General features: G+C 63.8%; 1 protein-coding gene across 1 annotated transcript in view; it reads left to right on the top strand.

The window, feature by feature from the left end:
- The window catches only part of LOC109279501 (thyroid adenoma-associated protein homolog), a 19,727-nt gene that overhangs the window by 3,475 nt on the left and 5,574 nt on the right, over positions 1–10,678 (top strand). The window contains 23 exon segments of the mRNA XM_019472469.1: positions 227–404; positions 629–715; positions 966–993; positions 1,335–1,483; positions 1,692–1,814; positions 2,053–2,173; positions 2,443–2,594; positions 3,079–3,163; positions 3,472–3,608; positions 4,059–4,256; positions 4,654–5,350; positions 5,450–5,602; positions 5,694–5,803; positions 5,950–6,110; positions 6,359–6,525; positions 6,812–6,997; positions 7,584–7,732; positions 8,368–8,511; positions 8,814–8,918; positions 9,129–9,329; positions 9,620–9,770; positions 9,912–10,146; positions 10,291–10,530. Of these exon segments, the coding sequence (XP_019328014.1) occupies positions 227–404; positions 629–715; positions 966–993; positions 1,335–1,483; positions 1,692–1,814; positions 2,053–2,173; positions 2,443–2,594; positions 3,079–3,163; positions 3,472–3,608; positions 4,059–4,256; positions 4,654–5,350; positions 5,450–5,602; positions 5,694–5,803; positions 5,950–6,110; positions 6,359–6,525; positions 6,812–6,997; positions 7,584–7,732; positions 8,368–8,511; positions 8,814–8,918; positions 9,129–9,329; positions 9,620–9,770; positions 9,912–10,146; positions 10,291–10,530 (3,957 nt within the window).

Raw genomic sequence — 10,678 nt, 5'->3', positions numbered from 1 at the left:
TTAACCCCTATCAAGCCAGGGCACCCCCACCCCAATCCACATCAACCTAGGGCACCCCAACCCTCATCCCCACCAAGCCAGAGCACCCCCACCCTAATCCAAATTGAGTTGGGGTACCCCCACCCCAATCCACATTGAGCTGGGGCACCCCAACCCTAATCCCCACCAAGCTGGGGTATCCCCCACCCCAAGCCCCACTAAGCCAGGCTATCCTCACCCGTTTCAGGAGTACTGCCAAGAGATGCAAAGACAAGCACCTGGAGGAGGCTCTCCTGCTGTCGCGGACGCTGAGTGAGGGTCTGCAGGCGCTGGGCGAGGCGGAGGCACGGCCCCTGCTCCGCTGCATCCTGGCTTTCCAGATGGAGGCAACCGGCAGCTCCAGCTCCTTCCAGAAACTGGAACAGGTCCGTAATGCAACCAGCTGGGCTGCGGCTTCAGAGCTCTATTAGCCACAAGTGTAAGCGATGGTCTCACCCGGCTCTGCCTGCTGCCAGCACAGCCCCGGCGTGGTACATCCTTACTGGCAAAGGGGCCACGGTGACACCGCAGAGCTCCCCTAAAAGCACACTGAAGCTGATATCTCTCGGGGGTCCGGGCAGACTGACTGACTCAGGGTGTCTCTTGGCAGATCGTGACCCAGCTGGCAGTGGGGAAGGAAGCCCTGCTGGCCCAGGAGGTGGGCGCGCTTCTGGCCGGCCTGGCGCCGCAGGGAGAGGTGAGAGCACCCTGGTTGTGTGGTGACACCGGCTTTCATGGGGGCTTGGCTGGAGCCCATGTGTGACAGGGGCCTCCTGGTTTGGGCTGCCTGGGGTCCTTTGCTTCTCTTCCCATTGTGCTGGGGGCTCACCCTTGCTTGCAGCCAGCGACATGTGACTGCCCTTTGCTCATCGCTGGGACCCTCCTGCTCAAGGCACTGAGCCCCAGCGTGTCGTCACGTGGGACAAACTGTCCTTCTGCCCCTGCAGGTGCTGTCTCCTGGGGACCTTCAGTCAGGTCAGTCTCTGCTCCTTCCCCTCCGGCAGCTTCTCCCAGCCCACACCACCAATGCACAGGACACCCCCTGCCCACCCAGACCGAGTCCTCTGCACTCATGAGAGGGGGAGCAGGGATCAGCCGGATCCGTGGGATTTCTGCAGAGGTCCCAGCAGCACCCAATGTCTCTGCCCATCCACCCAGGACAGCTGAAAACCAGACAAGCCAAAGCATCCCCTGCATCCCAGCCCCGTTCTTACCTTGCTTACCGGCAGCGCAGGCCTTGGCTTAACCGGGAGCAGGGCCGGCTGCAGGCATGGTGCCAGGAGGACTGGGGACTGATGTTGTCCCCTTGCCCACAGTGTGCATGTTCATGGAGGAGAGCAGCCTGGGCCGGAAGCACTGGCGGCAGAACCTGGCCCCGCTGCTGCAGCGCCTGGCCACCACCTTGCGCTGGGTGCTGCAGAGCCAGCCTGCACCCGGCAGCACGTGGGGCTACCTGGCTGTCAAGGTAAGAGCCAAATTTCAGAGGAGGGGGGAAGGATCAGTCCCTGCAAGGACAGGGACCTGCTGGAGCCCCCTCTGAGCCGGGCAATGTCCAGGAGGGATGTGGCACACAGCGCCATTTCGAATGGCCATCCCTGGGGAATCGCTGCTTTTTGAGAGGTGAGGGATGCTGACAGCCATCCCCGCGGCCCCTGTCCCTCCTCCTCTTCCAGGCCTGCCTCCAGCTCTTCCAGGTGCTGCCGAAGGATGTGGCCCCCCTGGTGTGGAGCGCAGCAGAGAAGAGTGAAGCCCTGCAGAGACTCTTGGGGCTGCTGCTGGAGGTGGCATGGGGGAAGGTGCGTACAGCCCTGGGGAGGGATGGTGCTGCCTGTCCCGAGGAGCAGAGTGCTGCCGTCCTTCCCAGGTGCTTTCCCCATTCCCCTCCCCGAGGGGAGCCTGCAGAGGCAGTCCCAACCCCTGGGGTGTCCGAGGGACCCTGCATAGTTGCCTGCGTGGGCATGGAGGGAGGGTTAAATTGGGTCTGGTTTTCAAATGGTGTTTTGAGCTGTGCCTTTGCCTCCCCTGCAAGTCCAGGCCCTGAACAAGGACACGCGGCTGCTGGTGGGTACGGCCCTGAGCATGCTGGTGAACACAGCCCCCCAGCCCGAGCGCGGGGCTAGCGCCGTGCTGGCCTTCCTCCATCTCCCCAACCGAGGTGTGCACTCCATCCTGAGCTGGGGATGGCCTCTGGCAAAGGGGACGGCGGGGACAGGCATGTTTGGGTGCAAGGGGACAGAGGCCGGTGCCACTCACCAGCAGTCCAAGCCGGACTCTGCTGCTGCGTCCCACTCTCGGGGTGCAGGAGCCCCAGCTGCCACCGGCCACCTCCCACGGTCACTCTGGGATGACCTAGGGCAGTTCGCTCTCAGAGCAGCATTTGGGTTTGCCATCCTTCTGCCATCTAACGCAGCCATTTCCAACCAGGCGCAGGGGAGCTGAAGTTTGGGGAGCTGGTGGTGGAGGCCCCTCCCGTCCTGAAGCCAGACGGGCTGGAGAAGCTGGTGCTCACCAGAGGTTTGCTGACATGCTGCAAGACAGACATCCTCAGCTGCCAGCTGGAGAGTTTCACCCACAAGGTAGGAGAGCACAAACTCAGCAGCCAGGGATTTGGAGAGCCCCTTGTGCAGGGCTGGCAGCCGCTGGCAGGGGCTGTGGATCCACGTGGGACGTAGCCAGGCTGCACCGCTCCGCACCAGCAGCTCCACACATCCCGCTGAGCACAGCACGTTAGCCAGGAGCTTGCTTTTTCCAAAGACATCTGGGCAGGGATTTCCCTCTCTCGGGGGGGCGAGAAGCCAGGTGGTGCCAAAAGTAGCCCCTGCACAAGTGAAGCGGCAGCAGCATTTGCCCTCTGGGCAGAGCGCAGCCTCCAGCTCTGCCCAACTGCAGCATCTCCCGAGTCCTCAAGAGCTGAGGACTTCCAGACAGGGAGCGAAAGCTAGCAATAAGCTGCTGTAAGAGCAGGAAAACCACGCAGTGCTCTCGCCTGTCTCATGGTGGGGTTTTCTCACCCTGGAAAGCCCGTGCCTGCCCACTCCCTGAGCCGCTGTGCTCCCACAGGCCTGCCTGCTGCTGGACGTGGTCTTTCCCGCTGTGTGTGCCCTGACCAAGGAGCAGAAGGACTGCCACTACTACTGCTTCCAAGGTAGGAGATGATGACCCTGCCATGGCAAGGGGGTTTGAAGGATTCACTGTGCTCATGATACATGGAGCCCCCATGGCGCTTCACCTTCTCCTGGGGAAGATGCTTTTCTGGATCTTGGTGGCTGGTTTGGAAACTGCTATTAATATCTGCTCCAGCCTGATGGACACTAAACCTCTCAGGCTCTTGTGTATCTAATGGGCAAACGGCTCCCCTTGCACACAGGGTCCTTAAGCCCAGCAGCCCGTGACAGCTCTGCTGCATGCGAGTGTCTCTGGTGAGGGCTGCAGTGGTGCTCTCTGCTTTTGCAGCCTGCACCCTGTGGCTGCAGCGCCTGCGGGAGAGCCTGCCTGCCGTCTGGCGCCTGATGGGGACCCGCATCCTGGCCCGGGACGCCGAGCTCCTTCAGCAGCTCACCCAGCTGGTGTGGGACAATGCCGAGACCCCGGTAAGGCTGGGGTGCCGAAAGCCTGTGCTACAGCAGCCAGAAACAGCCCTTCCTTTGCCCGGCTCAGCTGCCCTTCCCCTGCCCATAACACACCCCTACCTGTTTCAGCTCCATCAGCCAAATACAACCGCCTTGCCTGCAGCTGCCTTCCTCTGGCAGAGCAGGGGCACCCATGCTGCAGAGGCTGAGGCACTCGTCACACACGGCCTCTTCAGGGCCGTGTCCCAGTGCTTCGCCCTCCCCACACAGCACCCACGGTGCAGTCCCAGCCAGTCCACACCTGCTGGCTCACCTCCTGCCATCCCCACGTCCCCAGCTCCTAACCTCATGGTTACCAGCCAGTACTGAAAGTCCACGGCCACAGGAAAGCAAAGGGTCTTTCCTGAAGCAGCGAGACAGGAGGGGGAGCCCACCCTAACCTCTCCTGCTTGCTGGTTTTTTCCCCCCCAGGTGGAAGGTGTGTCTGAGTTCATCCACAGCTCCTTCCGACTGCTCCTGGAGATCTACCACCTTGAGTGCCAGCACTTCCAGGACCAGGAGAGACCCCTCTACCAACAGACGCTGCAGAGGGTGGTCTCAATGCCGTGGCAAATCAAAGCCAGATACGTGCCCCTGTGTGCCATCGTCCCCTATGTGGGCAGCCAGCAGGTAGGGAAGGTGGGGGGGATGGGGAGGCTCGGTCCCAGCTGGCACTGTTGCCGGGGTGGCACAGCCTCTGTCTGCTGCCTGTCACCTTCCCCTGCCCAGCTCATCTGTGTGGGCAGGCAGCCTTCCCAGCCAGGGGGACCATTTTAGCATCACCCAAGGGATAGTACCCCTGGTGGGGTAGGAAGCTGCAGCAACAGTGATGCATCCCTGGGAACTGCCAGCAGGGAGGGAAGCTTTGCCTGTTGATGCCCACCAAAATCTGGCCAAAAGCAGCTTGGGATACCAGAGATGCCTAGTGCCATGGGTGCCCGCAGTGTGGTCCGTACCCAGATCTGTCCCCCACCATACGTAGCCTTCAGCCTGGCAGGGAGATGAGGATTGTCTGCCTTTCTCCCAGGTGCTGGATGCCTACCCGGACCTGCCGCAGCACCTCCTGAGCTGCCTCTCCACCAACCACCTGTGTCCTGCAGCTGCCGAGGTCTACAAGGCCCTGGTGCGGCAGCAGTGCACCGAGCAGCAGGACAGGCAGCAGGGCACAGAGGCAGCTCTGGCAGAGCAGTGGGTGCTGCGCTGGCTGCCCCTGCTCTCCCAGGCACTCCTCTCCCCCCTGCCCATCCTTCAGAGCAATGCCGCCAACCACCTCCTCGCCTGGACCCTGCGGCAGCTCCCGGCCGCCCGGGCACCACTGGCCGCCCAGTTCAGTGGCCGGGACACGGCATCGCTCCGGGCTTGGGTCTCGCTGCTGAAGGCGCAGAATAGCGTGGTGGGGGCCCTGCTGCTGCAGGGCGAGACGCTGGAGCGGCTCTCCTGCTGCCTGGGCGCCCGCGAGGAAGGCGTTCGGCTGGCAGCGCTGGGTCTTCTCTGCTGCAGCCCCAGCACCAACCAGCCCCTCTCAAGCACAGAGGTGCGGCTGCTGCGGGAGTTCCTGCCCTTCAACCTCAACTGCAACTCCTCCTCATTCCGGCAGCTGCTGCAGGCAGCAGTGAGGAAGGCGCTGGTCCGGCTGCGGGACAGCTCGCTGGCCCAGCTTCGAGGGAAGGTGCCCCGAGGCACCGAACCGGGCAAGGGAGTGGGGCAGCTTGCCCAGGCAGTAGGTGAGGCAGCTGCCCTGGCACCTCCACCACGGCCCCCGGGGGAATTAGAAGTGGGTGTCCAAGCCCAGCATAACTCGCTGCCATGCTCTCTACCCGCAGGCTTTGTGGAGTGGCTGCTGCAGCTCAGCATCGCCTCGCTCAGCCCAGGCTCCAATTACCAGAGGAAGAAGACGGCTCTGCTCCTCCTGGCTGCTGTTTTGGAGACCTGCACGGACACCTGGAGCCCTGACAGGAAGAAAGGCCAGCCCCCACGTGAGTACAGACAGCCCACCCAGAGCATCACCCCTTGCTGCGGGGGTGCTCCCCGCCAGCCCTGTCCCACCACCCCGTGTCCCCACCACAGGGACCATGGCCACACTGCTGAGCTACGCCAGGCAGAGCAGCTGCTGGGACTTCTTCTCTCAACCCAATTTGTTGGCGCTGTTGAGCTGCTTGCAGGACAATACTAACGAGGTGATCCTTAATGGTTGTAAAGCCACCTGCCTTGGCCCCAAGCAGGCTCAGAGGAGAAGGGTGGTGGGCTTCCCCTCCTGCCCTGCCCCAGCTACTTTCCCCTCCATCTTGTGTCCCAATTCCCCCCACCTCTCCTGTCTTGGCAGATCAGAGACTTGGCCTCGGAGCTGCTCATCCGCTACTTCCCTGCTGCATTCCCCGAGCCCATCACCCTGGCTCTCTTCCAGCTGGCCCAGGACGCCCTGGGCAGCCCACGAGTGCAGGAGGCTGAAGCCGGAGCCGTGCTGATAAAGACCATCCTGCAGAAGTATGAGCTCCCAGCCTCCCCCTCCCTGGCATGGCAGCCCCCGAGAGCACATTGGCAGCACCGGTGTCTTGCCAGAGGCTGTATTTACAGCTCAGGGCAGCGATGGCTTGGGTTTGAAATAGCCTTGCAGTGGGGAGCTGGGTAGGGTTGGGGTGCAGGACCCCGAGCCGAGGCAGGAAAGAGCTGCACAGCACGAGTCGGGCAGAAAACTCCCTCGTCCTTGCAGCAGCCTCTGCCCCTTCCCCCAGGTCAGACAGCAGCACCATGAAAAGCCTGGCCCTGGAGGCTGAAGCAGCCCCCACGCTGCCCAACCGAGGCCTCTGCTTCGCTCAGCACCTTCTCCACATGCTGCAAGCCCAGTACACTGCAGCGTGCCGGGACCTGCTGCAGGCGGCAGCCACCGCACCGATGCATGGTACGTCCCCAGCCTGGCAGGGCAGCAAGCAGCTCCCATGGCAGGGCTCCTCCTTGGGAACTTGGAGCAGGCAGGAATCGTACAGGCAGGACTGAGGCCACAACTCAGTGCTGATGCCATGTCCTTGCCTCAGTTTCCCTGTATTGCTGCTCCACCTGCCCAGCGTGCCCTTCACCTAGGGGCCCTGCTCGCTCCCCTGCCCGTGAGCCATTTCAGCAGCAGGCTGAGGCAGGAGAGCTGGGGCTGCACTGGCCACCGCTGTGACCGGAGGTGGGTGTTCATGCAGGAGCCATCGCAGCCCTGCGGAGGTGCCTGCTCCAGGTGCCAGAGGTGGCCACCTCCATGCAGGCAGCGGAGTCGGTGCAGAGCTGGCAGGAGCTCCTCACCCGTCTCGTGACCACAGCAAGAGACATCACCTCCTTCCTCCTGGGTGCTCTGCAGAGCCAGCAAGGCCCTGGCGCCGATGAGCAAGGTGAGCGTGTCCCCAGGAGGGGACCAGCCCCAGGAACCACTGGCACCTCCATCGCAGCCGTCCTTGACCCAGCAGCCCTCCAGCCTCTGGGAAAGGCTTTAGGTTCACTGCCTCTAGCAGGGGACAGCAGTGGGGCTGGGCAGGGAAGGTTGGCCTGGGAGTGAGGTCCAAAGCAGGACACCCAGGCAAGGATGCTCCAGGTATTGGGCAGAGGATCCTGGAAACCACGGGAGCAGAGCAGCTAGTGCCTGATTTTGGGTCCCTTTCTCAACTGCATGTGAGAACAGCAGCAGAAGTAGAGGCAAAAACCTTCCAGAAGCAGCGAGGCACTTGCCATATCGAAGCAGCTGGGAGAGCAGGGGCTGGTGGAGCCCTTACAGCAATGTCTCAGAAAGAGTAGTGGGGCAAAGTGCAACTGTGGTCCTGAGCGGGACACATTGCAGGACAGGACCCACTGCCATTTGTGCACACTCTGAACAGGGGACAGCAGGTCCCCCACACCCCCCCAGCAGCATCCCCCTCCCTCTGCCCTGCCCAGGCACTGCCCCACACAGCCCCACTCAGACCAGGCTTCTCCCTTTCACAGCTGCCGCCCCATCATTTGCAGACATGGGGAACGCCATTGGCTCCCTCATCATGCTGGGGAAAGGCCAGGGGCAGCAGGAGGAGGAGGACTCAGTCCTGCTCTCGGAAGAGCACAGCCTGATCCTGACCTGCTGCTGGGTATCAGTGAAGGTAGGCACCCCACCCTACAGCACCGGGGAGAGGGACACCCCAGCACAGCACCCACTGCCCAGCCCACCCCAGCAGCTGGGTTCTCCAGCTCCCCTTGGGGCATTCACCCTCCCTGGGGACAAAGAAGGGGAATCTCTGCCCTTACCTCAGAGCTGCCACAGGCCATCCTCACCCTCTGCCAGGGAAGATACAACCACCACCCTCCCCAAAAGCAGCCACCTCCCTGCCTGCCCTTATGTAGCCCAGCTGGTTCCCAGGCACTGACAGAGTCCAGCTGCGGCAGAGCCAGGCTCCCGGGCTTACAGCCCTGTGGCCGCTCATCATGGCTCCTTCCCAACAGCCACCCATCCCGGCTTCTCCTCTCTGGTGGCTGCCTGGAAAAAGGCCATCTCTGCCATGCACGCCTTGCAGCTGGCTGGAAAACCACCGTGCTGCGGAGGCTGTGTGTGCTCGTGGGCATCCCACCGGCCACGCTGCCTGACGGCGCCAGCAACCAAGAGCGCCTGTGCTGGGGGGCGACGGCAGCACCTGCTGTGCTTCCCTGCGGCAGCGACGGAGGGGCAGGACAGGAACGGAGCAAGACAGGAACGGGGCAGCCCCACTGCCGGTCCCCGTGACTTTCCACTTCTTCCCAGGAGATAGGACTGCTCTTGGGGGGCCTGGCTGAGTTGCTGCTGGCCCCGGCGCTGCCCACCGGATTGGGTCCCCTCCTGCCGCTCCCCACCCTGCAGATGGCCGCAAAGGTGTTCCAGGAAATCCTGCTGCGGTGCCGGCACTGGGTAAGAGTGCATCCGCCTGGGGTGGCTCAGCCCCTCGCCCACCCCTCCGGCCCCGGTCCCTGCCCCGGCTCAATAGTCAGGGGCTCTTGCCAGCATGCAGGGAGCGTGAGTGCAGCGGGGCAGGGTCTGCTCTGGGGCAGGACACAGGACACAGCGGGGATCCTGGTGCCAAATCCCGTCATGTCCCCACACCATGATGTCTTCTCACTTTCTCCTTCCCCTTTGCAAAGAGGTTTCTGGGGGTTGGGGGGGCGGTGGGTGCAGCCTTGGGGCACGGGGGGCCTGACGCTGCTCTGCCCTAGGGAGCGGTGGAGGGCTGCAGCATGGGCTTCACCAAATTTTGTGCTGCTCTGTTGAACCACCCAGACAAGGAGCTGCAGGCAATCCCGCAGACCATGCTGGAGCAGGTACCACGCTCATTCTGCCCCATGTTTCCCCTGTGGCCCGAGGAGCCCCAAGGCCGGGGGCTGTGTCCCTCCACCCTGGGGTGAGCACCCGCCTGGCAGCTAGGACGCCACAGTTTGGGGCTGGTACAGCCAGTGCCCTCTCCTGCAGAGCAGCTGCAGGCTCCAGCTGGCAGGTTTCCAGCCATATCTTGGGTGGGTTTTGTTCCTCAGGGCTTAGAAGCACTGAGTGGACCACGGAGCAGCTCGATCACGCGCCGTGCCGCCGGCTTCCCCATGCTTTTCCTCTGCATCGTCAGTGGGGAGGCCCCGGCACAGGCACGGCCGCTGCTGACCCGGTGCGTCCAGACGCTGCTGGCCTTGGCCACCACGGCCCTGCCGCAGGACTGGGACCAGACCCTCGACCTCCCGCAGGTGAGCGCGGCGGGCGCTGAGCTCCTGGCTGCTGTAGCCCATTTGGGGATAGGGTGATCTGCACAAGGTCCCCTAAAGGGAACCACGCTGGGTACCCCAGCACAAGGCTGCTCTAGCACGGAGACCTCAGGGTGAGCAAAAAAACGCAGCCCTGGCCACGCTGCCCATCCCGGCAGCCCAAGAGCTGACGGCCCCTTGGCTCCCCTGTCTCTTCCCACCATCTTCCCTTTGCATGGAAGCGTGAGCCCCCTCCCCACGTAGTGCTGCTGAGCCCTGCGTGCTCTCCCCAGGTGTGTGCCTTCCATGTGCTGCAGACGCTGGTCCGCGGCACGGGGCTGGGCAGCGCGCTGCTGCGGTATGCCACGCCAATGGTGGCCCTGGCGTTGCGGGGCCTGGGCTCGCCGTGCTGGGCCATGAGGAACGCGGCCATCCAGCTCTTCAGTGAGTACTGAAGGGGAGAGGCAAGAGATCCCTGCAGGACCGATGTAACCCTTTGGGTTCGGAGCCTGGCCGGGGTGAAGCATGGTGGGCCGAGCAGGGGGTAGAGGGGACCTGACGCTGCTTTCTTCCCTGTCCCTGCAGGCGCCCTCACCTCCCGGCTGCTGGGCCAGCAGCGGAGCCATGGGGAGGGCTGCCCGGCAGAGGGGGTGAGCCTGCAAGCCTTCCTCGGGCAGCACCCCCAGCTGGGCGCCGTGCTGCTGGGTGAGCTGGGGGCGGCCGCAGGGCCCGTGCCAGGGGGGTCCCGCCTGCGCCCTGCGCTCCACGCCGTCCTCACCCTCCTGGCCCAGTTGCAGCCTGGCGCTGACAGCCCCGGCAGGTGAGGGAGCAGCAGGGATGCTCTGCCTTGGCCAAGGGCTCCTACAGCAGGAGATGGTCCTGCGGTGCCAGGGCTGGCCCTGGCTCTCAGGGGGTTTCACTTTGGCTGGAGCATCACCGTGCGGTGCCCTTTTTTGCTCCACAGCCCCTCTGCTCGCTTCCTGGGGCCGCTGCTGGGGCTGGCAGGGAGCCCCATCTACGCTGTGCGAGCGATGGCTGCCAAGGCACTGGTGCCGGTTGTCCCACCGCCCCGGCGCCAGGGGCTCCTCCTGCAGCTGGCCCGGCAGCTCCCCGCCGCACCTGGACGGGTCTGCTCGCACAACGCCGTCCATGGGCACCTGCTGCAGATGCAGGCACTGCTGGCCCCCGCCCCGGGCACCAATGGGTGAGTGGTCCCACGCCATCCCCCCTGCCCATGGCCCTTGCAGTTGCTCTGTGTTGAGATGCAGCTTTTTGGCTGAAAAGCGGTGCCCGCGCCTGTGCTGTGGGCCCCATGGTGAGGCTGCCGTCTCTCCAACAGGCTGGGGGGTGGA

The sequence above is a fragment of the Aptenodytes forsteri genome, unplaced genomic scaffold, assembly GCF_000699145.1.
Source record: "Aptenodytes forsteri isolate BGI_AS27 unplaced genomic scaffold, ASM69914v1 Scaffold12, whole genome shotgun sequence".
NCBI classification, from domain to species: Eukaryota; Metazoa; Chordata; class Aves; order Sphenisciformes; family Spheniscidae; genus Aptenodytes; species Aptenodytes forsteri.
This window is presented reverse-complemented; position numbering and strand designations above follow the sequence as displayed.